The sequence below is a fragment of the Erythrolamprus reginae genome, chromosome 3 (genome assembly GCF_031021105.1).
Source record: "Erythrolamprus reginae isolate rEryReg1 chromosome 3, rEryReg1.hap1, whole genome shotgun sequence".
NCBI classification, from domain to species: domain Eukaryota; kingdom Metazoa; phylum Chordata; class Lepidosauria; order Squamata; family Dipsadidae; genus Erythrolamprus; species Erythrolamprus reginae.
This window is the reverse complement of record NC_091952.1, coordinates 72,116,078-72,143,418: the sequence shown is the minus strand read 5'-3', so window position 1 is coordinate 72,143,418 and position 27,341 is coordinate 72,116,078. Positions and strand designations below refer to the sequence as shown.

The 27,341-nt window shown below is 38.9% G+C and overlaps 2 protein-coding genes across 2 annotated transcripts in view; both read right to left on the bottom strand.

Annotated features, from left to right (window-relative positions):
* Window positions 1-2,563, bottom strand: part of LOC139164125 (fatty-acid amide hydrolase 1-like) — a 32,360-nt gene extending 29,797 nt beyond the window's left edge. The window contains exon 1 of the mRNA XM_070745818.1: window positions 2,321-2,563. Within this exon, the coding sequence (XP_070601919.1) occupies window positions 2,321-2,497 (177 nt within the window). The 5' untranslated portion in view covers window positions 2,498-2,563. The remainder of the gene's footprint in view (window positions 1-2,320) is intronic.
* Window positions 2,564-13,061: 10,498 nt separating this feature from the next.
* NSUN4 (NOP2/Sun RNA methyltransferase 4) lies at window positions 13,062-26,140 on the bottom strand. Its single transcript, XM_070745813.1, has 6 exons — window positions 25,708-26,140; window positions 22,888-23,279; window positions 21,633-21,787; window positions 17,501-17,655; window positions 15,165-15,289; window positions 13,062-13,934 (listed from the first exon to the last, which is right to left on the bottom strand). The coding sequence occupies exons 1-6, from the start codon at window positions 25,834-25,836 to the stop codon at window positions 13,658-13,660; spliced, it is 1,233 nt and encodes a 410-aa protein (XP_070601914.1). The 5' UTR covers window positions 25,837-26,140; the 3' UTR covers window positions 13,062-13,657.
* Window positions 26,141-27,341: the final 1,201 nt, after the last annotated feature.

Genomic DNA, 27,341 nt, shown 5'->3' with positions numbered 1-27,341 from the left:
CTGAAAGAGAAAAAAAAATCCCCATGTATATAACAAAATACTTTCTTTTAGATACATATATAATCTACCTATAAACATTTAAAATTTTGCAATATAGCTGAAGGCGAGTCCAGTATAAACTAATCAATCCTATAATTGATGCTCTCATCCATAGGAAGAACCGGGGTGGCGCAGCAGGTAGAGTGCTGTACTGCAAGGCCACTGCAGCTGACTGTAGATCTTTAGGTCAGTGGTTCAAATCTCATCACCGGCTCAAGGTTGACTCAGCCTTCCATCCTTCTGAGGTGGGTAAAATGAGGACCCGGACTGTGGGGGCAATATGCTGGCTCTATTAAAAAGTGCTATTGCTAACATGTTGTGAGCCGCCCTGAGTCTAAGGAGAAGGGCGGCATAAAAATCAATCAATCAATCAATCAATCAATCAATCAAATAAATAAATAAATATTTAAAACAATGCAAATTTGCAGATTTGCTTGGGGGAGGCTTACTCAGAGAAGCCAATGTGAAAAGCCAAAAAGCAATGTTATGAGCCTTGGTAGCACAGTGGTTAGAGCACAGTACTGCAAGTTGCTTCTGCTGACTGCTGGCTGTAGTTCGCCAGTTCAAATCTCACCAGGCTCAAGGTTGACTCAGCCTTCCATCCTTCCGAAATGGGTAAAATGAGGACTCGGATTGTTGGGGGCGATATGCTGACTCTGTAAACCGCTTAGAGAGGGCTGTAAACAGGGGTGAAGGTAACCTAACCTAAGATCTGGGAACCCCAAGGAACCAGAGACATTCTTTGATGGCTCCATTATGGTTGATCTTTTTATTCTCTCCATGCAGTATATACAGTTCACGTTTTTATATAGTTTTTATATAGCGTTTACTATGACTTTCATATTTTTATAATGATTAGCTTTTATATTTATTTTATTCATTTACTCATTCCCCCAGACTTGCTTTTTGTGAGCTGGACAGCCATAAAAGTATGATTAATATATTCATTAGAAGTAAATTTTACTTAATTCAATGTAATTACTTCTGGAGAGAAAACATGTGTTTTCAACTTTTGATTGGGAGCTGCCCAGAGTTTGTTTTAGAAGATGTATGACTATATAAATGTTTAAATAAATAAATATGCAATTGTTGAATGGGTTAACACAACTCACTTGGTAAGGGCTGCTTTCAGATTTCTTCATTTCAATTATGAAAATGAAAATAACCTTTTACTCAAGACAAATCCTTGACTGTATGATGAAATACACAAGTATGGGCAAGTTTCTAATTATGCATCCTGTGAATAATATTCTAATTAGATAAACTTCAAAATAGAACTGTTTTATTAGATAAAGGCACATACATTATTTAGGATTTTGGTATATTTATTTTAATTTTGTTACCTGCCCACCCAGTGATCAGTTTGAGTTAGGTGCTCATATAAATTGAACAAAAAAAAAATAAAAAAATAAAAATATACTTGTCAAACAGATGTATATCAAAACCTTCCAACTTCTCCACCACATCTGCCTTTTATATAGTGATCCCCAGCAACTCAGAATAGTCAACCTGAATTCATAAGAGAGCAGGCTTTAAATCTCCAGAATCCAGATACTGTACTTGATTTCTCTTTCAGTTATTGGCTGCCCTCCAGAGGTCTTACTAAACTAGTCTGTATGGAAGAGTAACACACAAACTTCTGACACAAGCGGTTTGGGAGCTATCTATTTGCCCCACCAAACCTTCCTGTGAGAAGCAGAAATCTGGATTTGGTCGAATTTCATTGACCTATTGCAAGCCTGCAGGGGTTGCACCAACCAGGATAACAATCTATTTCCACATTTAAAACAAAAAAAAAAAATCTATGTGTGGAATGAAAAAAATGAAACTAAGGAGCTGCATTCCTCCAGAAAAGACTGCAAGCTTTAGAAGAAAGGTAAATTTCTCCGAGAAAGTCCATCCCCATTTCAAAGCTCTTAACCCCTCCTTACTCCTCCCTACTGGTTGTGAACAGTCTGCTCATTGTACAGACCTCAGAGTGGCAGAGTTAGGGGAGAAAGGAAACAATGGAAGGGAAGGGAAGGAAAAGAAGGAAAAGAAAGAAAGAAAGAAAGAAAGAAAGGAGGGAGGGAGGAAGAAAGAAAGAAAGAAAGAGAAAGAAGGAAGGAATGGAAGGAAGGTGGAAAGGAAAGGTAGGTAGGAAGGGAGGGAGGGAGGGAGGGAGGGAGGGAGGGAGGGAGGGAGGGAGGGAGGGAGGAAGGAAGGAAGGAAGGAAGGAAGGAAGGAAGGAAGGAAGGAAGGAAGGAAGGAAGGAAGGAAGGAACACGGCTTCTCCCCTGACCTGCTCTTGAAAGCGTTGTGTGGCTCTTTCCATCTGCTGGAAGGCGCCCTCCCGCCGGCTCCTCGCCTTCGCTATCTTGTCCTGGACCTTCCGCTTCTTCCGCCATTTCAGCAGCAGGAGGGTCGCTAGCGAGCAAGCCAGGAAAGCGGAAACCAGAGCAGCGGGGCTCATCTTCATGGCTGAGCGGGGCAGGCGGTGGAACCGCCTTGGCCTTTTGTACTCCGACTCCTCCCACTCCGCTCTGGGCAAAAGATGCCGACCGAGGTGCTTTAGTCCTCGGGCCCCGCCCCCTGCCAAATATGCCAAAGGCTTCTCCGGAGTGGGTTCTTTGGGGATTCAATCCGAATGCGGCGTGCCTTCCGGGAATTTATTTTATTTTTTCCCATTTTGTCCCGATACCTTTTCCCTCAGAAATTAGCATGTTAGTCACGCCTGCTCTTAGGGTGAAAAACATGATTATGCAAAACGGGTAGGCCTCAGCGGACGACCACAACGGAACCCAACGTTTCTGTTCCCAAGTGAGATGTCAGTTGAGCGAATTTTGCCTCATTTTACGGCCTTTCTCATGCCCACCCGAATCGCTGCAAATTGTTAAATTTGTAACACAGTTAAATGAACCTTGGCTTGGCTTGTCAGGACACAAAAGGGAATCACGTGACTCACCCAGGACAGTGCAATTGTCAAAAATACGAGTCAGTTGCCAACCATCCAAATTGTGACAAGGGGGGATGCTGCAATGGTTGTTAATTGTGAAAACCGTCACTTTTTCCTGTGCTCTTGTAAATTTGGTCACTAAATGAACTGTTGTAAATGGAGCACTATTTGCACAGCTGCTTCATAGAAACAGAAGAATGGCGGCAGAAAAAGACCTTATGGTCCATCTAGTCTGCCTTTATACTATTTCCTGTATTTTATTTTAGGATGAATATTTTTATCCCAGGCATGTTTAAATTCGGTTACTGTGGATTTGCTAATATCCTATTATTCCAATCCCTAGTTTTTATAAAGAACCTACTTTTTCGAGCAGCCAAAAAAATTGTAGGAGGAAAGCTTCATCTTCCCTCCTACACAGCTTAATTACCAAATCCAGCTCCAACAACAGGAAAGTCCATGAGGATTTAACTGGAAGGGGAAGATTTATGATAGAGATGCTGATGTTGTCATATCTTCCCTAACGTGTTTGTCCTTGCTTCGAACACTAGAACATTCTGCAAAGAAAGATAAAAGTTCCAGAATTTCCATTTATAACATCTCCAGGTCTTATATGTTTTTTTAAATGCTATACTTATTGGTGTTGAATTGTGAGGTTGAAAAAATAAAATCAGTCATAAGACAGTCTTCTTATCTAATGGCATCTTAACTGTATTATGGGTTATCTGATAAGTATAGGAATTTGCCCCCAATTTAATGGTCCAACTCTAGAGTACATTGGTAGAGTAAGCATTTCCAAAGTTCTTTCACTTCAATTATGAAGAAATTGTTTCTGAAGTACCCTGATCTTATCAGTTGCCTAAATTGATTAATATGGCTAGTGAGCTAGGCAGAAAGTACATTGGTACTGTATTCCACTTTACAATTAAAGCTGCAGGGAGACTTCCGGTTTCGCTGAGGACCGCAGCGGAGTCTCTTGGCAGGGCTCTGCCTTGAGACCCCTTCAACCCTCCCAGAGGTCGCTCCAATGCGATCGGATCGAGTCCGGATGGCTCGATCCTAGAAAAGGGGATTCCCCTCTGTCCGGGGAGCCATCGCCGAGGCTCCGGGGACAGAGGGTTCGTCCTGCAGCTCTGGTGCAGGGAGCACCGGTCCTCTTTCGAGAGGACACGGCCATTGCGATCCCACCTAACCAGCGGGAAGCAAGAAACATCAAAAAGTAAAAAGCAGAGAAATAAAATAACTCTAGCTGAAAAGGGAATACTTCAAAAGAAGCTACAATTAAGGTAAAAAAAACTTCTATGTTCCATGTTAAGTAAGAAGATTGAAATATAAGAAAACGGAGAATTGAGAGTTTAAACGAAGGCGAAAGAGAAAGTTGTTGAAATAACATTGTATCCAGGCGCGATTTTAACAGCCGGAACTTATTCTTAACACTTTCACTCGTTTGGAACTGTAAAATTTCTGCAAACAAGGGGATCCAGAGGATTTTAAAAATGAGACACTAAAGGATTTATTATTTACAAAATGATATTATTTGGTTGGAAATTTTTTCTCTTTTTCCCTTTTTGAAGTAATTGGTTACTAAACATTGCAAAATGAAGTCCGGGCTGGGATTTTTCTAGCGGAAGGACACGGACTGCTCACTATCCATTTATAACTCTTGAATAAATATATATAAAGAAAAAACTTTTTTCCTATACTTTAGATTCTCAAAATCTGGACTATCTGATTTGGATTATTTCGTTGGAGCATTTCGTTTGGATTTTGTTTGGATTTTGTTTGGATTGATAGCGGTTTTGGATTAACAGCGGTTTCGTTGGATTTGCAGCGGAGAGATTTTTCCTGGGCTGTGAGAGACGGACCGACTTCATTTTAACTTCGTGAAATTAAATTGCATTTGTTTGGAAAAAGCTTTATAAATTCCTAAAAAACTACACTTTTCTTTAAATTACGGAATACCCTTGCAGTCTCTATTAAGGTGTTTCTGACAACAAATTAGACCTTCAATCAAATCATCCTATCATAACTGGAATATTAATAATTGTTTTTTCCTTTTTGCGTTTTCCCTCTGATAACTTTAACTTTTGAATTTCAATTTTGCATTACAGTACATTCTAATTAATCTTGGTTTTGTTTATGCATTGCTAAATTCTTTGGTCTCTGGTTTCCTGTTCCTCCTTAATTGAACAATAATTTGTAGCTTTGATTGCCCCTTTCTTCATATCCTCCTTTTCTCTTTGTTTTCTTTCTTCTTCTTTTTCTCCTGACTTTCTTTTTTTATTTTTTCTGCTGTGCTAAACCAACCTTTCCCTTTCTTTTTCCCTTTCTTTCTTTCTTTCTTTCTTCTCTCTTCTTGATATAAATTTTCGCTTTAGAGCAATAAGAATTAATAAGTTGAAAATTAATTAGCTATATTTTATATTTTGAATTTTAATTGTATTTGAATTTGTAGAAATTTAGTTTCTTATTTGAATTAGAATCCTTATTGTTATTAACTTAGTACAACTGTTACTGTGGGTTTGGAATTTATAGTATTTGTCTACATACTGCCAACATAAAATAACATCAAATTTAAATTTGAAAATGTCAAGTACTTCCACCCACACTAAAACAATCAAGAAGCAGACAACGGTTGTTTCTTCCCCGCAAAGTTCACCCCATCCATCCCCTGCACAGCTGGTCTTATCAGCAACTATGTTTACCAAGGAAAAGGACAGAGAGAAACAGCCTTCCCTGGCTTCAATCCAAGAGACATTAACTACATTAAATGACTTTATGTTACAATCCCAACGAGATGCGACTCAACAGAGAGATGAAATTAAAGCAGAGATGGCTGAAATGAAAGTGGATACTGGTGAGATGAAAGACCAGATGAAGGAGATTAAACAAGCTTTGCAAGACAATGAAGAACGAATGAAGGCAGTGGAAGAAAAGGCGGAAAAGGTGGAGAAAAGAATTGATCACTTAGAGGACAAAGCTGCTTCACGTTACAGAGGGTATGATGAATCAATCACACATTTGGAAATGCAACGTGCGTCATATGGACTTCGATTTCAAAATGTAATAGAAGAAAAAGATGAAGATTTAAAGGCCATTATGGCTGACATTATTGGGAAAATCCTCCAGATGGACCCACTTGACATAAAAAAAGAAATCGATGAAGTCTTCAGAATTTCTAACAGCTACATATGCCGTTTTAATCTTCCACGAGAGATTCATATCAAATTTGTAAGAAAAAGCTTGAGAGATGACATATTGCATTGGTCAAGAGCTGGCCAATTACAACACCAAGGCAAAGAAATAAAAATACTAAAACAAATTCCGAGACGTGTTCGAGAGACTAGAAGAGACTATCATTTCTTGACCAAACTTCTGATTAAAGAAAATATAACTTTCCGCTGGCTTATTCCACAAGGACTATCATTGACATGGAAATCAACAAGATATAAGTTGGAGAATTTAGACCAAGCAAGAGATTTTTATGAAAACAGTGGAATAAGCGAAATGGAACAGTTAACAAAAGAACTGGAAGCAATGCAGGCTGAAGCCATGGGGGCATTCACCCAAGCGGAGGAGCAGGACCAAGGGACCAGAAGAAAGCAACCTCAACGCGAAACCAAGAAATACAACAAATGACTACATCGAGAGATCTAAAAATCTTTTCAGTAAATGTTAATGGACTTAATGAACCAAAGAAAAGAAAACAAATGTTTTCCAAAATTAAGAACCAAAAAGCTCAAATTGTGATACTTCAAGAAGTACATATAAAAAAAAGCAATCGGAATTTATTGTTAAATAATAAAATTGGAAATATGTATGCTGCATTAGCAGACCAAAGGAAAAGAGGAGTGGCAATGTATGTTGAGAGCTCTATAAATTCCAAACAATTATTCAGTATTATCACTGAAGGTAGAATTTTGATTGTCCAGGTTGACATTGAACCCAAACCTCTTGTTATTGTTTCTATATATGCCCCAAATGATGATCAAATTGCATTTTACGAAAAATTACATCAAAAAATTATAGAGTTAAATTTGGAAAATATGTTAATTATTGGAGATTTTAATGCTATAACAAATAGACAATTAGACCATTCGGGGGTGAAGAAAAGTTGTAAAAAGAAAAAAAAGAATTTATTGCCCTCCACTTTTCAAAAAATGAAAGCAGAATTGCTATTGAATGATATTTGGAGGGAAAGACATCCTCATAGAAGGCAATATACTTTTTACTCAAACCCCCATAAAATTTGGACTAGAATAGATATGGTGTGGGCTCCTAAAACAACAGCAGAGTATATACAAGAGGTAGAAATAGATGTTAACACTTGGGCAGACCACAATCCAGTTATAGTTTATATGAAAAATATTAAAAAGCATTATAATTGGCAAATGAATAGAAATATTTTGAAATAGAAAGAATATAAAGAATGGATTGAAAAGGAATTAAAAATATTTTTTGAAATCAATAAAAATACAGACACCACTCCACAGAACTTATGGGATGCGACTAAAGCATACATAAGAGGATTAACAATATCCTAGACCGCAAAATATAATAAAGAAAGAAAAAGAAAATATGAACAATTAATAAATGAACTAAAACAATTAGAGTTTTTATCACAACAAAATGTGAAAAATAAAGACTTGGGGGGAAAAATAAATTTAATTAAACATAAAATTAGATTACAAGAACAAAACCAGATATTGGAAAAAATAAAAAGAGCTAAGCAACAATATTTTGAGCATGCTAATAAACCAGGTAGATGGTTAGCATATAAATTGAGAAAACAGAGACAATCTAAATTAATTAGACAGTTAGAAGATAAAGATGGAACAATAAAACATGATCCAGAGGGAAAAGCAAACATAGTTCAGAATTTTTTTAAAGAATTGTATAAAGATGACAATATTGAAGATGAAGTTGTATTTAAATATCTAGAGAATGCAGAGCTACCACAAATAACAGAAGACCAACAAGAAAAGATGGAGAGCCCAATAACAATGGAAGAACTCCTCACAGTTATTAAAAAGCAGAAAAATAATAAAGCCACGGGGCCGGATGCTATTCCAGCAGAGTGGTATAAAATAGAAAATGAAGTATTAAGAAATAATATGTTGCAAATTTTTAATGAATGTAGAGTAGATGGTAAAATTCCTAAATCATGGTCGGAATCTTTGATAACTTTAATTCATAAACCAGATACAGCAAAAGAAAAAATTAAAAACTATAGACCAATATCCTTATTGAACGTAGATTATAAAATTTTTATAGCAATATACGCAGATAGGCTGAAAACTGTAATAAATAGCAAAATTCATTCAGACCAAAATGGCTTCCTTCCAGGTAGACAAATCAAAAATAATCTTAGAACAATTATTAACGTATTAGAGTACTACGAGCAATACTCAGACAAAACATTATCTCTAATGTTTCTAGACGCTCAAAAAGCTTTTGATAACGTGAATTGGACATTTATAAAGATGCAACTAAATAAAATGAGATTCGGCCCCAAATTTGTCAATTTAATAGACGCTATTTATTCAGAACAAACGACAAAAATTATATTAAATAATGAGCAACTAGAAGCGTTTAAAATAAATAAAGGAGTGCGGCAAGGATGTCCTATCTCACCTCTTCTTTTCATTATGACTTTAGAAACACTCTTAATAAAAATAAGAGCAGACTCAAAGATAAAGGACTTAAAAGTTAGAAAAGAGACATATAAAGTCCAGGCTTTCGCAGATGATTTGACTTTTATAATGGAAGATCCGTTAGTTACAGCACCAAGATTAATCCAAACAATAGAACAATATGGTAAGGTAGCAGGTTTGAAAATAAATAAAAATAAAACAAAAATTATGACTAAAAATATGAGTAAAATACAAGAAAGTAATTTAGAATGTATTACTGGAATGCAAATAGTTAAAAAAGTAAAGTACTTGGGAATATGGCTAACAGCTAAAACAATAACATTAAAAAATGATAACTATATAAAATTAATTAATGAAATCAAAAAGGATTTAGAAATATGGAATAATTTAAAAATATCATTTCTGGGAAGAATTGCCATGATTAAGATGAATATCTTACCTAAGGTATTATTTTTATTTCAAGTGATCCCAATTAATCCAGGGGCCAATTTTTTCAAAAATGTAACAAATGTGGTTAAAAAAATTTTATGGCAAGGGAAAAAGGCAAGAATTAAGATAAATATGTTAGAAGATATAAAAGAGAGGGGGGGTTTTGCCCTCCCAAACTGGAAATTATATTATCAGGCAGCCGCTTTAACATGGATTAAAAATTGGATAACTTTAGAGGACATGAGAACATTAAAATTAGAAGGACATGATCTGGCATGCATTTGTTTGGTATGATAAAGATAAAAATCATTCTTATTTTAAAAGACATACGTTGAGAAAATACTTATTTGACGTCTGGAAAGATATAAAGAAAAACCACTTTTTAACAATCCCGGATTGGGTTACCCCCTTGGATGCAATAATACACCCAAATTCTATTAACTACACAAGAAATATAAGATACAAAGATTTGTTAGATAACCAAATGAAATTAAAATCTAGAATTAAATTACAAGATGAAGGGATACAAATTGATTGGTGGCACTACGCACAGATTAGATCAAGATATCAGAAAGACAGTACACTTTACATATTCAATAAAAGTAAAAATTTGTTAAGCGACTTAATTACTAAAAATCAAAATAGGGTAATTGGAAAAATATATAAATATTTGATTACTCATAAGAATATTGAGTTAACATTAAAAGATAGTATGATACACTGGTGTAGAAACATAGGTAAAGAAATTGATTTAGATACATGGGAGAAAGTTTGGATGTGCAATTGGAAGATGACAAAGTCAGTTTCTTTGAAAGAGAACCAAATTAAAATGTTTTATAGATGGCATCTCCCACCAAGTAGAATAGCAAAAATGTTCCCAAAGACATCACCTCTATGTTGGAAATGTAAGAAAGAAATAGGATCCTACTACCACCAATGGTGGACATGTAATAAAGCTAAAATGTACTGGAAAATGATAGAGAAAATGACAAAAGAGATTACAAAGCAGAAAATAGATTTCACCCCGGAGTTTTGTTTGCTAGGAATTACTAACCAAAATTACAAAAAAGAAATTTTGTATTTGATTATACATATTTTCACAGCGGCAAGGATTATCTACGCGCAAAACTGGAAAGGGGAAGATATCCCCAAAGAAGAGGGAGTTATTGCAAAAATATTAGACTGCGCGGAAATGGACATGATGACAAGACGCTTGAATGAACAGGAAGAAACCAAATTTTATGAAACATGGAACAATGTTTATGAATGGATAGATAAGAATAAAAAATAAAGAAAGAAGAGTAATAATAACTATAGATATTTTAGATAAATTTTTCTTATTGACTTATATTAGATTTAGTTTATATACATAGAATAGAAATTTGCTTTTTTTTTCTTTTTAAAGATTTTTTGACTTGAAACTAGTTAGAAATTTTTTCATGATATCAATTTTTTTTCTATTAGATATTTTTTGTATTAGTAGCATTGAATTAGATATTCAATCATGTATTCCTTTTTCTGTATTTGCATTTATACTTTTGAGAAGAGCAGGGATGATACATCCCTACAATGTATGTTAAATGTTTGTAAGTCTGTATGTTATTTTAAAGAAAATTAATAAAAATATTGAAAAAAAAATACAATTAAAGCTGCATAGCATAGAGTAGATAGACTCATAAAAGTTGTATTGGTCCTTAGAAAAAAGGACTGGCTTTTCACAACTTGTAAATGGGTTCCAAAAACTTTAGTGTGTGAAGACTTTGTTCCAGCAAATACACAGACAAGAAAGCAATTGGAAAAGAGTACATATAAAAACAATAGGGTAGTGCAGGTATATTTTGGAGCAATGAGGAATGTAAATGTAGCACCAGTCTTCTACTCTTTAAGCCAAACACAGCATTCTCAGGCTTATGGGGCTAACTTCCACAGCTGTCATGCAATCCCAATATATACTGTATTTTTTGGAGTATAAGATACACTTTCCCCCCACCCTCCTAAGAGGGTGGAAATGTTGGTGTGTCTTATACACTGAATTCAGCCATTTTTTGGCTTCCTGAAACCCCACCCCAGGTCCTATTTTTATGAAAAATTGGCTTGTATTTCGCATAAACAGGGTGCGCAGAGCAGTGAAGGGCTACCAAAAATTTTACTACCACACTGGAAGTGGCTTATGCAGGACGCCCTGCATTTTGTTTCAACATCTTTCAGTGCAAATTGGGTGCTCTGGGGTGGGGTTCTATTTTCGCTACCCCACTGCATCCCGTCCCGCATCCGGACAGTCACCCACCCCTGGCGCAGAGGGTTTGGGAGGCCTGCAGAGTGCTCCTGGGGGCTGGGAAAGACAAAAAAAATTTTTTTTCTTACTTACCTCTTCAATATCTTAGTGCATCTTATAGTACGAAAAATATGGTATATATTTTTAAAAACCAAATTTAGGAAATGGCAGATGAGTCCAATGCCTGACCCCCACATGGTCTGTAGGATGTTTTTACTTTTTTATCAGAAGCCCTGAATAACCCTAGTAATTAGCAAGAGATCAGGCTACCTTCAAGCAGCTTTATGAGGATTTATTCACCAAGGAGCAAAATTCTTTAATAAATCAGCATCACCCACTATAGGTTAAACTGGCATTACTTTATACCTATTTACCAGTTGATTTTCTTGAACCCAATGGGATGTTGGGATTGATTTTGATAACATATATAAAATAATACAATAAAGGGCTTTAACAGAGGCTATGTTTTAACCAAAATGTGTTTTTAAATGATAGAGAGATTTCATATTCATTCTTCAATGTATCCAGGTGCAGTCAGAAAAATTATCTGAAACCTTGAACAGTACTGCTTCTCAGTGATGATCATAGGTAGTTAATTGTTATCTTATTTATGCATTTTGCTAAGCCATTGCTTTTCTTTAATCACTCTTTATGACACATAAACCAGAACAAAATAAAGCTTTTTATATTTCCTTGGAATATACAAAATACCTGTGATGCTAGATATTCTTACTCAGAAGCCTCTACATCCCAAGTTAACCTTAAGTATTAGATTCCACATTAAACCAGGATTTTTCAGCAAACTTTCCATAAAATATGAGTTTCCATAAAATATCAGCTCCCTGGTGAGTGTGTGTGTGCTGGGAATCTGAGCTTCCGGTTTCCGGTGCATGCAGGTGTGTCAATCAGCCGGTCTTTGCAGGCACATGCACGCCAGAAACCAGAAGACCTGGTGACCAGCACAAATGTGCATACCGGAAACTGGAAACTCAGCTTCCTGGTACATGCATTCATACCGGGGAACTGCTCTTCCAGTTTCCAGAGCTCCCATATCTGCGCGCCGTAGAGCTGTTCTTCCGATTTCTGGTGCTCCCCCATGTGCATGCACTCTGGTTTCGGCACTGAATGCCGAAAAGCTTTGCCAAAAAAGGGATCAACCTATTCTCTAAAGCAGTGTTTCCCAACCTTGGCAACTTGAAGATATTTGGAGTTCAACTCCCAGAATTCCCCAGCCAGCAAATGCTGGCTGGGGAATTCTGGGAGTTGAAGTCCAGATAGCTTCAAGTTGCCAAGGTTGGGAAACACTGCTCTAAAGCACCTGAGGCAAGACAAGACAAGAAATAATAGATGAACGTCCCAATTGAAACAAGAAATAATAGATGAATGTCCCAATTGTGGTTTTCAAAACTCAACTGGACTTTATTGGGTACTTTTTCCCCTTTGGAAACATTTCACTTCTCCAAGAAGCTTCTTCGGTTCTGGAGTTCAATTCCGTTCTGTTCAATTCGGGAAATGAAGAAGCTTCTTGAATGAGAAGCAAAACATTTTCAATTTTTTTTTAAAAAACCACAAGGAAATCCATCTGCCTCTTGAAAAGCACCTTTGGGACAACCGTGACCTGGATGATTGAACATCTCCATAGACTTTTAACAGCTGAAAGCTTATCAAAGAGAGATCCAACCTAAAATTAAGAAGAAATTTCCTGTCGGTGAAAACAATCAGTGGAACGCCAGAAGTTGTAGGTACTTTATCACTAGAACTTTTAACAAGAGATTGGACAATCATTTGTTTGGAATGGTATAGGGTCTCCTGCTTAAGCAGAGGATTGGACCAGAAGACCTCCAAAGTCCCTTGTTATTCTATAATTCTGGTACACATGGCAGAAATGTCTCTACTATAACTATTCCCATCCTGGCAATCTCCAAAGACACTGGAGTTCACAGCTCCCAAATTCAAAGACAGGATACGATGGTAGAAAATTTCCTGAAACTTGAAGCCCTCATACATCCGGATACTGTTCAGCTGGATATTCTCTAATATATACAGTATAACCCAACACTGTGATGCAAGTGTTATTTACATAATTAAATGTGTGTCAATGCAACTTATTAGTAGCAGGTAAATGGAATTTCTACCTGGTAAGACTGCCCATGAAGAGAAGTATTTCCTTGCAAAGTATAGGCATTGAATGACATGTAAAGGGCCCAGGCATGTAAACTGTAAAACAAAATTCTCTGGCTTTTTGTAAATTCCATTGCATTTTTTGAAGAGATGTTTAAACATACACGAGAAATCCTTTTCTTCCTTTTACATTGTTCTTTCGTCAATCTAATTCATTCTGTGCAATTTGCAAAAATACATGGGTCCAAAATTAGCTGTGAGGTGAGGCAGGACAAGTTCTCCAAGTCTACAATTGGAATAGAATGAAAATGTGTTCTGGAACAGTCTCCGAAAATGGCTCAAGTCTTCTACTCTCACATTGATGCTGTACTGGATATTTAGTATCTCCACAGCTCTCTCAACCACATACTCATTTTGGAGCTCAGACAGAGAGCATGTGGAGTACACCACCTCTCCTCCTGGCTTAGCAGCAAGCACTCCAGCTCTGGAAAAAAACAGGAAAGAAATTATTGTGGGAGATGCCTCTCAACTTGTACTGAGCCACTTATTCAACAGAGTGAAGTATACACCATATGCAAGTGTAAGCATGCATAGGGAATCCTTACCCTAGGCCAGTGATGGCGAACCTATGGCACAGGTGGGACGCAGAGCCATATCTCCTATCACATGAGCTGTTGCCCAAGCTCAGCTCCAACATGCATATGTGTGCAAGCCAGCTGATTTTTGGCTGACACAGAGTCTCTGGGAAAGCATTTTTGGCTTCCAGAGAGCCTCCAGGGGGATGGGGGAGGGTGCTTTTATCCTCCTTCGGTTCCAGGGAAGCCTTTGGAACCTGGGGAGGTCAAAACTCAAGCCTACTTGGCCTACCAGAAGTTAGGAAACAGACCATTTCCGGCCTCCAGAGGGCCTCCAGGGAACGGGGGAAGCTGTTTTCACCCTCCCCAGACATTGAATTATGGGTGTGGGCACTTGGGCATGTGTGATAGCATGCGCCCATGCTCTTTCGGCACCTAAGGGAAAATAGGTTCGCCATCACTGCCCTAGGCTATCTTTTGGGGCCTAGATATACACGGAATCAAGTCTCTTTTCTCTGCCTTCTTAATATGCCATTATTTATTTATTTATTTATTTATTTATTTATTATTTGGACTTTTATGCCGCCCCTCTCCAAAGACTCAGGGCAGCTTACAACATATAAAAGAACAATAGAAAACATACTAAGTCTACGTTTAAAATTAATCTAACTAATCTAAAACCCCAAATTCTTAATATAATAGAATTCTTTATTGGCCAAGTGTGATTGGACACACAAGGAATTTATCTTTGGTGCATATGCTCTCAGTGTACATAAAAAAAATCAATCACTCTCATTTCAGACAGTCAGACATACATTCCATTCATCGGCCGGTGGCTAATGTCTAATGGCCCCAGGCCTGTTGGCACAGATGGGTCTTTAGGCTCTTGCGGAAGGCATGGAGGATGGGGGCAGTATGAATCTCTGGGGGGAGCTGGTTCCAGAAGGCTGGGCCCCCCACAGAGAAGGCTATTCCCCTAGGCCCCGACAGGTGACATTGTCTAGTAGATGGGACCTGGAGAAGGCCGATTCCACCATATTTGGAATTGCACGGCCCAGGGCAAGAGAAGAACAAAACATTTTTGAGCTGTCTAGAACATTTTTTTCTTGAATCATTGGTAGACAACACTAATCCCTCACACGAGCAGTTGCAGCTGGAGCATTGGCAACCTCTGACGTTCCCCTTTTCTTGCATATGTGAACATATTGTTTTCTTCTTCCAAGACTGATTTTCGATCATTTGTGCATGGCACGTCAACAAGGACCTAAAAGGAACCAAACAAATATTCCCTTCTGGTAAATGTTTTCACAATCTACTTACATTAAAGACAAGTTTTAATTCTATTGCCATGTAGAATGGAAAGTCAAGCAAAATTTTGAAGCTGCTTTTCCACCACTATAAAAAGTTGAAATTTGTTGTTTTGCTTCCTTTGTTTTAGAAATTGAAAAGACAGGTTGTGAAGTTGGAATAAAAGACAGGTTGTCAAGTTGGAAACTAATCAAAGTGAGAAGCAACCTGGAGTTAAGGAGAAACTTCCTAATAGTGAGGACAATTAACCAGTGGAACAGCTTCTCTCCAGAAATCGTAGGCGCTCCATCACTGGATGTTTTTAAGAAGAGTCTAGACAAATCATTTGTCTGAAATGGTAGGATCTCCTGCTTGAGCAGGGGGCTTAACTAGAAGACCCCCCCCCAAGGTCCCATCCAGTTCGGTTCTGGTTCTGGTTCCTGTTCTTTTTCCTGTTTCTATTCTATTGTTTTGGGGAAAGTATGACATGAATATTCTAATGCAATTCTACTTTCAGCAATAACTGTTCTTAGATCCAATGTAGGTAAGCAAATGCTCAAAACTCATTATGGTAGTATGGCTGCTGTGCTACACCAAGACTGGGAAACCAATGTTCATATTTCTAGTCCACTATAAACTTGGATCTCTTGGTTCATAGACTGGCACAGTCCAAGGCCCCTTGGAGACAAGCCATGCAAGTAGTGGGTGAATTTGTGAAGTTTCATTCACACAGGAGGTGGGCGCACACACATGAAACCACCCCTTCCCTCCCGCCAAGACCATTCCGCAGAGCCAGAAATGTTGGGGACCACTGTTTTAAATGACAAAACCAACCAAGCAAGCAAGTTCTATTTGGACAGGGCACTGCTTGAGCTAACTCAATGTTATTTCCTGTAGGGCAGTGTTTTTCAACCAGTGTGCCGCAGCACACTAGTGTGCCGTGAGACATAGTCAGGTGTGCCGTGGGGAAATTAAACATGGGTCCCCAAACTATGGCCCGTGTGCCGGATATGGCCCATGGAGGCCATTTATCCGGCCCGCCGCCAGCCGCCTCCATCCAAACATAAACATTCCCCTCACATTTCCTCCAGCTATCAGCGACAGGAAAAGTGGAGGCACAGGGAACGCTCACTGACCAATCACCTTCTAGGATTCATCCCGACCACTTGCAATGAACCAATAGCAGGCCGCCTCTCATCCACACCCACAAAGGTCCCCGCTCTTGTCATTGTGTGGCCGTGGAGAGTAGTTGAAGCTGCTACTCGTCCCCACGGTCCCGATTTCTAATCCTGGTCAGGACTGGAGGTAAATGTTGCCAGGGCCGAGAGGCCAGGGGCGCAAGGGGGCCGGAGGCACTGTGGGGAGGCAGAGGCGGCCGCGGCTCCCTTCTCTTCTACTGCCGGCGCCTCCCCACCCCCACCCCCCACGGGCTGGCAGGGGATGGGGAGCGCACACCCGTGGAAAAGGGTGCGCCGGGGGTATTTTGGGGCATGGGCGTGCGGACGCATGCAGCTTACGGGGAACGCTGGCTACCGGCAGTCTGCAGTATTGCACTCTTAACTACTGGGCCACTATGGTTCCTGTACTGATTGCAGAGTATAAATAATAAAGGGTAGATTATCAAGGATTTTATTACAGCATTCTTAAGTGGACATTGTTAATTTTAAGATTAAAAACTCCAAAAATCTGCTGTATCAGTCTTGGTTATAAACTCCCTGCACTGCTGCTACAGGGAGAACTCTAGAGATGATTTAATAGGAAAATGAACATAAGAACAAGGGGGCACAATCTGAGGTTAGTTGGGGGAAAGATCAGAAACAATGTGAGAAAGTATTATTTTACTGAAAGAGTAGTCGATGCTTGGAACAAACTTCCAGCAGACGTGGTTGGTAAATCCACAGTAACTGAATTTAAACATGCCTGGGATAAACATATATCCATCCTAAGATAAAATACAGGAAATAGTATAAGGGCAGACTAGATGGACTATGAGGTCTTTTTCTGCCATCAATCTTCTATGTTTCTATTATCTAGTAAAGGGGAAAGGGCTAGAAAGAAATGGGGGGGGGGGAATCTAAATGGAAAAAAAAAATCCAAATGATTCTATTCGGCAAATGGAATCCCAGATTCCGGTTTATTAAAAATTAAAAGTGTTTCGATTTCCAATAGAGTTTAGAATAATACTTACCTTATCATATGTACCCATTTCTGTATGACCCCAATTCCTTCCATCCAACGAGGTAACCTGCACTGTATTTTGGATTTCTTTGGGAAGATAGCTGCGAAGGACATTATGTAGCCGGCCCGTGCGAGAAATAGAAATATCATTGGCTGTCAGATCACCTATTTCAAGAAGAAAGAAGCTTAAGTCAAGGACACTATATCTCACTGTCAAAAACAGATATACATTTACATAGAAATGAAAGCTATCTTGCTATTTGATGTGTTTGATCTCTCTCAAATATCTACCCTGTTTCTCCCCAAAATAAGACATCCCCTAATAATAAGCCCAATCGGGCTATTGAGTGCATACCAATAAGGCCAAGTGCTTATTTCTGGGTGCAAAAAAATATAAGGCAGGATCATATTTTCGGGAAAACATGGTATGGTTCATTCTCTTTCACCCTTTCTCCCTTACTCACAAGTATATATATATATAGAGAGAGAGAGAGTGGACAGTATATACAGTAGTCTCGGTTATCTGACATTCCAGATCATCCAATGTCGTGGCTGTTTGGGGGCGTGGCTGTAGGCATTTCTGCACACACACACAGGTAGACACGTGCCCAAACATAGCAGCCGCGACAGGGAAGAAAGGCAATTTTCCTCTTCGGCTAATCAGAAATGGGCCAGAATTTTATTTCCTTCTTTGTGGGGGCATGACATTAAAAAAAAAATCAACAAACAAATTTCTCGGCTCTCTTCTCTTTGGAGAAAATCCCCTCCCTCCCCTCCCTTTACCAGGAAGCTTGCTGAAATATGACCCCCTTTCTGGAAAAAAAATCCAGCTTGTAAAGAGAGGAGGAGCTTTGGGAACAAAGTGGGGCGGGTGGAGAGAGTAGAGGAAAGCTTGGAGCTGGGGTAGAGTGCTGTACTGCAGGCCACTGAAGCTGACGGTAGATCTGTAGGTCAGCGGTTCAAATCTCATCACCGGCTCAAGGTTGACTCAGCCTTCCATCCTTCTGAGGTGGGTAAAATGAGGACCCGGATTGTGGGGGCAATAGGCTGGCTCTGTTAAAATGTGCTATTGCTAACATGTTGTAAGCCGCCCTAAGTCTAAGGAGAAGGGCAGCATAAAAATCAAAAAAATAAAATAAAATTAAATTAAATTAAAAAATAAACGTGTTCATCTCATCTCATCTTCCAGGGGAGATGCAGGTTGCTGCGATGCCCAGATGGTTGAGCAGGCGGGTGAGCTGGGAGGAGCAAAGCAGAGGGCAGCAAGGGCCCCACCAGCAAGAAATGTCCGTGCTGGCAGTGGCTTGGGCAAGCGGAGGAGGGAAGGAAAGAGCGTGCGAGGGGCGGACGGAATCATAGAATCATAGAGTTGGAAGGAACCTCCAGGGTCATCGAGTCCAACCCCCTGCTCAATGGAGGATTCACTAAACCATCCCAGAAAGATGATTGTCCAATCTCTGTTTGAAGACGTCCAGTGAAGGCGAGCTCACCACCTCTTGTGGCAAACTGTTCCACCAGTTTATACCCATTGGCTTTTAGTAGTTTGCAGGAGCCGGGGCCTATTTCTTTTTATTTCTTTTTCTTCTGCCTTGAATTTGAGTCAGGTCAAGGCCACATACAGTAGAATCTGGAATATCCGACATCGCAGCACCATTGAGAGTGTCCTGACATACGGCATTCTAGCTTGGTATGGGAGCAACTCTGTAGCGAACAGAAAAGCTCTACAGAGAATTATTAAAACTGCCCAGAACATTATTGGGCTCCAGCTACCCGCCCTGGACAACATCTTCATAACTCACTGTTCTAGGAAGGTGCATACCATTCTCAAAGACTCTTCTCATCCTGCTTACAATCTTTTTGAACTGTTGCCTTCTGGCAGAAGATACAGAACAACTAGAACTCGGACCACACGTTTCCTGAATAGTTTTTATCCCAGAGCTATACTCGCACTTAACAACGAACTAAGGGTCACCATCAGTGAACTGTTGGACAATATTACTCGGTTTGTCATGTAGATGGTTGAGTGGTTCAAGGTGGGGAATTTGTAGTGGGTGGGACATATTTTTTATTCTATTTTTTATTTTATTTTTAAATTTACCTATTTTGATTTTATGTATGGTGGGACTGGTTTCTGGGTGTCACACAACTTTCATTGCCAATGACAATTCGTTGTTTTGAAAATGACAATACATTTTTTGTTGTTGTTGTTGTTGTTATTATTATTATTATTATTATTCAGCTATCCAATCATCAGCCCGCTCGTTTATGTTGGATAATCAAGACTCTACTGTACCTTGCTATCTTGCCTATCAAACCAATGTTACATATTCGGATGCAGTAATAGGAGGAAAGTGAAAACTCATCATCAGATACCCTCATAAAAAAATAATCTATTTGAGCTTTATGTCCTTTTGGTTGAGATGATATCTGGACTACCCCCACCCTACTGGCCTTCCGGAAAGTTGTAAAGACCTGGCTTTTCTGGCAGGCCTGAGGTATTGATCTGATTGGTGTACCATCGAGATCCGGCCATAAATGGCATGTATGGTTTTTTTTTACTGGGATTTAAATTATTTTTAAATTGTTTTTTAGAGGCTTTAATGCTATTGATATGTTTATTTTTTGTTGTTAGCCACCTAGAGTCCCTAGGGAGATGGGCAGCATACAAATCAATCAATCAATCAAATAAATAAATAAGATTGCCATCCTCTGGCCAAGAATGCAAATGTAAAAGCCCTAATGGAGTCTAGATTACCTCTGGATCTTGAGTAAGTTCACATATCAGGCTATCCATTTGTGATTTAAGATGACTGTAGCCATGATACAGTGTACATTGTAAGAGCTTCAGTGGCACAGTGATTAGAATGCAGTACTGCAGGTTACTTCTGCTGACTAACAGCTGCCTGCAATTTGGCAGTTCAAATCCCATCAGGATCAAAGTTGACTCAGTCTTCCATCCTTCTGAGGTGGGTAAAATGAAGACCCAGATTGCTGGGGCCAATATGCTGACTCTAAAACCGCTTAGAGAGGGCTATAAAGCACTGTAAAGCTGAATATAAGTCTAAGTGCTGTTCCTGCTGTATGAATCTATGAGTCAAGAATTACTTATGTGAGATGGATTGCTACACATATTTCAAGAAACAAATAAATCAATTAATGTACCACAAAGAAGAGCATTTTTGCATGACTAGAAGCCATAGCAAGCAGGGGAAATGATGGTTGGGTTGGTTAGTCTTTTAAGTCTGATTTTTATTGTTTTAAGATCTATCTATCTATCTATCTATCTATCTATCTATCTATCTATCTATCTATCTAATTTGTATGCCGCCCCTCTCCGTAGACTCGGGGCGGCTAACAACAGTAATAAAACAATATAAACAAATCTAATATTTAAGTTAATTTAAAAAGAAACCCCAATTTAAGAAACCAATCATACATACAGACATACCATGCATACATTTTTATAAGCCTAGGGGGAAGGGATATTGTTTTTATTTTATTCAAATGTGTGTTCCAACTGCTTGTGTCTTGGAAAATTGCAGTATAGAAAAAGACACTTTGTACTGAGACAAAACAACTTACCTATTACATATTTTCTACACTGCCTGGTAGAAGTATTTGCAGGGAGTTTTCCTTACCAGCTGTATCTGAAAGTAGTAGAAATGAAAACATGCAAAACATGTTTTCTACACCTGAGCTACGTGGCCCTTCTCCAAAGAGAAGGTACAGTATATGAATATCTTCTCCTCCAAAATCTTTCACTGGAATGACAACAGGTATAAATGGCAAAAAAACCCAACAACCCAAGGCCGTAGCACTCCATATATAAAAGTGAAAGTCAATTTTGGGTATTGTTATAGGGTAGGCTATCATTTTTCAATCAATATGCACAGAACGTGTCATATTCCCAACTCTATATTCTGAATGAGAAGTATATTTTCACAAAAAAATATAACCCTTCCTGGTTGGGGAATTCTGGGAGCTGAAGTCCACATTATCTTAAAGTTGCCACATTTGAAAGGTGTGGAGTTATTCTACTTAGAAATTTCAAAAGAACAGAAGAGTTCATCAACTCATCTATCTATAGTACAAATGAAATATCTAAACTTGGAAAAGCAAGATCGGTAAATCATGTTACTTACTACAATACCCCGTCTGTAAAAGTGCCAGTGTCTTCCCACCTGGGGCTGCACAAAGATCAAGGACTATGTTTCCAGGCTCTACATTGAGAGCCAAAACAGGTAAAATTGAGGCAGCATCCAGGAGATAGTAACCAAGAATTCCTATAATGTCTGGTCTACAAGTCAAAGAAATATATTAGGTGTCAATATACAGTAACTATTGCAAATGCATACCCACTAACCCCAAATAGTTGAATATTCTTCTTGTGACTTGATTTATGTTTAGACATGTTACTGTTTCTGAAAGTATTTGTAAAGTATGTGCTGTTTTATTTACAAAAGTCCCAGATATACATTGGAGAGCTGCTGTTGCTAAGATAAATGGACCGGAATATCAAGGTTTCAAAGTAATTTACCTTTTTAGACGCAACCCAATATTTTAAGACCTAAGCTATATGCTGTATATATGCAATTGTATCTTGAAAACAGTTTTATGTCAACTTTTTGTGTTCTGTAATTAAGCGTTTTCTGCTTGATTTTATACAAAAACAAGGCCCCTCCAAATATTAATTCATCAGCTTGCATCATATCTGATTACTGTCTATACTGGCTGGGGCAGAGAATAAATGATTTTAGCAAAGGTGTCTTGCCCTAGTTTTAGAGACTGAATGTGCATTTGAATATGCATTTCAATTATTACTAATATAATACTTTGGAAGATTATCTTATCAGAAGTTTTGATTTTATAGATTATAAGTATACAGTAATGTGTTGCATTTTGAACATTTTATCAACTGTCTTGATCAGACTTTGGAAAATGACACATACATTCCAGAGGTGAGTTTCAGCAGGTTTTGACCAGTCTTGGAGAACCAGTAGCAGACATTTTGAGTAGTTCGGAGAACCAGAAAATGCCACTTCTGACTAGCCCCGCCCCCATCCATTCTCTGCCTCGAGTCCCAGATGATTAGCAGGAAATGGGGATTTTGCAGTAACCATCCCCTGCCACGCCCATCAAGCCCATAGAACCAGTAGTAAAAAAATTTGAATCCCACTACGGATACATGCTAAAAATAAATATATAATATATAACGGTGCATTTTTTGATGGTGTAGCCAGGCACAAATACATGCTCTTTTATCTTCTGAAAGATCAACACTTTATTTTATTAAATTTAAAAAAATTCTGAAGCAAAACAGCAAGTTTAGGAAGAACAAAAAATGGCTATTTTAGGAAAAATTTATAAGCATTCTAAAAATTAAAAAAAAAATCATACTTAGCTTGACGAAAACGACTGATGTCTCCTTTGGGGAATGTGTAACATTTGATGTTAGGACTGATAGAAGGAAAATGCTGAACTTGAGTCTCTGAAAGTTCTATCTGAATTTGGGAAAGTGAAGGTGGCACACTGTCATCTTCTTCAATGGAAGAAGATAATTCCTTGATCACTTTCCGAGATTCTTGGATGAAATCTACTGCACTCAGGTCTTCCAGACTCTGAACGACTTGTTCTACATCAGAAAAATTGTTGACTAGGGCTCCATATTTTTGCTTTGATAGGAGACTGATGCGCATTGAGGGCCAGAGGCTGCCAAACTGATCTCCATAATTCATGTCAAAGACCTGAAGAGCCACTCTGGTATTAGTTGCCCGAGGAGCAGTGGCTGCCTGTACAACAACAACAATGGAAACATTTTATAGTTGTCACTGATAATGAATTTTCAAACTGGGATTGTCTACTGAGTGAGTCCTCCCTCATGCATACAATAGACATAATATTTCAACATGGTTGATGAACGTGAATGAAAACTGTAATCATGAAGCTAAGCCCATACCATTATTTTCTACTTAATTTGAACTAAGAAAAAGCCAGATTATTAACTCCACACATTTCTTCCTTATACGCATGAACCTCTAGAAGAGGTTTTCTTCAGCAAAAAAAGCCTATACAGTGTGTTTAGTGACTGTTCGAAATTACAATGGCACTGAAAAAAGTGACTTATGACCGTTTTTCCCACTTATGATCACTGCAGCATCCACATGGTTACATAATCCAAATTCAAAGGCTTTTGACTCATATTTATGATGGTTGCAGTGTCCTGGGATCATGTGACCACCTTTTGCAACCTTCTGACAAGCAACGTCAATGCGGAAGCCAGATTCATTTAACAACTGGGTTACTAAATGATAACCTACAGTGATTCACTTAACAACTGTGGCAAGAAAGGTCATAAAATGGGGCAAAATTCACTTAACAAATGTTTCACTTAGCAACAGAAATTTTGGGCGCATTCTAGTTGGTAAGTCAAGAACTATCTGTATTCAAGAGTCAAATTCAGTCAGCTGAGTTAAACTGTGTGTTAAATGAATATGCTTTCATTGCAACAATTGTTGAAATTCTTTTACATTCCATTCCACATATCTAAATCAAAACGGGGAAATATCTTACTCCAAAATATTAATATTCTTTAATAAAAGAAGCCAAATTTAGATGGGTGGTAAAAGACTATAACCTGGCTTAAAATACCATATCTCAGTCTATTTAAATAAAATGATATAGGCTAGTTTTGTAACACTTGATAAACCAGATAATTCCCTGGGACTTTAAAAAAAATCATGCATAGGCCTGTGCTTCAGGAGGTACATTTATTTAGACAGGATAATGATTGTATCTTAATCCAATGCAAAATTACTCAATCATCCTATTGTAATTTCAATGAAAGACCATCACTTTCATTTGGAAAAGCAGGTGTTTTCCTTTAAATCACCAGGAGTTCCAGTATCTTAAGAAAGGGAAAGCTTGAACCTAGCCTATAGTGTGACTTGGAAGGGACCTTGGAAGTCTTCTAGTCCAACCCCCTGCTTAGGCAGGAAACCCTACACTACTTCAGACAAATGGTTATCCAACATCATCTTTAAAACTTCTAGTGTTGGAGCATTCACAACTTCTGGAAGCAAGCTGTTGCACTGATTAATTGTTCTGTCAGGAAATTTCTCCTTAGTTCTAAGTTGCTTCTCTCCTTGATTAGTTTCCACCCATTGCTTCTTGTTCTACCCTTAGGTGCTTTGGAGAATAGTTTGACTCCCTCTTCTTTGTGGCAACCTCTGAGGTATTGGAACATTGCTATCATGTCCCCCCATCCTTCTTTTCATTAACCTAGATATACCCAGTTTCTGCAACTGTACTTCATATATTTTAGCCTCCAGTCCCCTAATCATCTTCGTTACTCTTCTCTGCACTCTTTCTAGAGTCTCAACATCCTTTTTACATTATGGCGATCAAAACTGAATGTAGTATTCCAAGTGTGGCCTTACTAACTAACTAACTAACTATTGTATGGCTAGCTGATGAGGCCAGAACAAAGTCCATCTATCCTAGTATCCCTTAATTTTCAAATTCAGCAAAAACATGACTTATATATACATGTAGTATTCCAAGTGTGGCCTTACTTACTAACTAACTAACTAACTAACTAACTAACTAACTAACTAACTAACTATTATAGTTATACTGTATATGTATATGTGCATACATATGTATGTATGTAACATTCGTAGCAAAAATGAGCACTCTGCAAAGCCAGAGCTGCAAATGCTGCAACAATGGGGCCCACACGTGTCTGCCCATCATGTGGCAGAACATTTCGTGCCCCTATAGGCCTTACCAGCTACCTATGGACCCATCACATACAGTCCACAACCCATTAAAAGTCAAGGTCCTTTTAGAACACGATGGACAATATCATAGTGTTATTTATTTTTATCCATCCATCCAACCAACGTTGGCCACTTTTAAGATGTGTGGACTTCAACTCCCACCATTCCCTAGCTAGCCATGCAGGAGTATGCTGTGAATTGAAAACAGATCTTAAAGTGGCCAAGCTTTCTAATACGACCAGGAAAGGGTTAATTCTAATAGAGAGAAGGAGGGAGGAAGGAAGGAAGGAAGGAAGGAAGGGAAGGGGGTCTAAGAGAAGAACGGGGAGGGACGAGAAATCAGGTCGAGATGGTTCCGTGGGGTTACGAAGGGCTGCAGCTCTAACTAAAGGGGCTGGCTTGCGTGGGTGGCGCTCCGCTATCGCTCCTGATCACGCACCCATTTCTTCTTGTAATGGCGATGCCGGCAGGGTCCCAAGGCAAAAAACGAAGGCGAGGCTTTCCGCAGACACTCCAGGAGTAACCGCCTCCCGTTCGCCCGGTGTGCAACCGCCATGCTCAACAGCATCTGACGCCGACGGAAAGACGCTCTAGGAACAACTCCAATCCTCCAAGAGCCACGCCATTTTAAGCTCTCCGGCTGATGTCGACGCGCAAAATCGTTCCGTAGAAATAATATAACCGGAAACCGAGGAGCTTGACGTTTGGAATGACAAGCGTCGAGTGGATTTTTGTGTTGTTGTTATTGGCAGAATCTCGGTGGGGAACGCCCGAAAATTACACACCGGCTTCCCACGTAGCTTCGTTTGGGGCGAGGCGTTCCGTTTGATTCGGGTCGGCGAATGGCTGCTTTAGAACTCCTCGGCGAAATCAAAAGACAAAACGCGCTTTTCCAGAAGCCTTTCCAAATGTCAGGCTCTTAGCAATTTAGAAGTTATTAAATGGGCAAATTAAGTTTTCAACGCAGAAATGGAAAGCTGACCATTAAGATCATCTGTATTTAAACTGAAAATTAGCGTAGACTGATTTCAGTGGGGCAATCTTCACGTTTTCCGTCCCTTTTAAACATCTCCACTTTTGATCATTTACGGCTTTTTTTTTTACAAATTCTTGCAAATTCTGCACATTGAGAAAGGAGGTGATACTGCACATGGCAGAGATCAATCAAATAACAGGAAACATTTCCCACCACCACTTATCATTTTCCTGTATGTGCTGGGTCGCCCCCCCCCCCACTCCCTTCTGAATTTTGAAGAGGAATTGACACACACCCCCTTGGCTCTAGATAGAAAGTGACCTCAAGGATTTAACATGCATATAGATTTCCCCCCCCCCTTATTAGGATTTCTTCCCATTTGAAGCCACCTGTATAGGTTGCATATTGTCTTATTTGACAGCATGGGGGTCCTGAGAGACGAGATAGTCTCCGGCAGATGTTGTGAATAATTGAATTGGATGAATGGGAATGACTGGATATGGGGGAGTTTAGGGTTTTTTAAATTAATAATCCCTTTAAAAAAATAAATATGTAAATATTGTCTGCATTTATAATTTTGTATGCCGCCCTTAGTCGCTTCGAGGGCAGCATAGAAGTCAAATAAATATGCTCCCCCTCCCCCCCCTTATGAGCATCAGTAATAGGAATTGCGGCTACTAATAAGATGCTCTATTTAGTAAATACTTCCCTGCCTCTTAGTGTTTGGGACAGACTTTCAAGGACCAAAATGACTGCAAAAAGTGTTCCATCTCTAAGCCAATGCTTCTCAATTATTTTCTGTTGCATCCCCCATTTTGCACACACACACCAATTCTGTGGATCTGGGGCCCAATGGAATTTAGTGTTCATGTTTATTATTTTACTTATTATAAGATGCAAGCAAACTATTGGCTGAGAAAGGCTGCTCTACCCACTTACCTGGGAGTAAGTCACACTGAATTCAGCGGAGCATGTTTTTGGTTAGGCAGGCATAAGCTACCGTGGTTAGGGCCCTTTTTTGACTCAGGGCCAGGCCAACTTAATCAAGCCGATGTTTTGAGGTTGCCGGCTTGGCCCATAAGTACCACCTCTGCCGG

What these genes read in the sequence shown, in the direction of transcription:
- NSUN4 (XM_070745813.1), bottom strand. Translation starts at nt 25,836, where the DNA reads ATGCTGTTGAGCATGGCGGTTGCACACCGGGCGAACGGGAGGCGGTTA. An exon ending in AGTCGTTTTCGTCAAGCTAA is followed by an intron (nt 21,788 to 22,887) that starts GTATGATTTTTT and finishes TTTGACTTGTAG; the next exon opens with ACCAGACATTATAGGAATTC. An exon ending in AAATGGGTACATATGATAAG is followed by an intron (nt 15,290 to 17,500) that starts GTAAGTATTATT and finishes GGTTCCTTTTAG; the next exon opens with GTCCTTGTTGACGTGCCATG.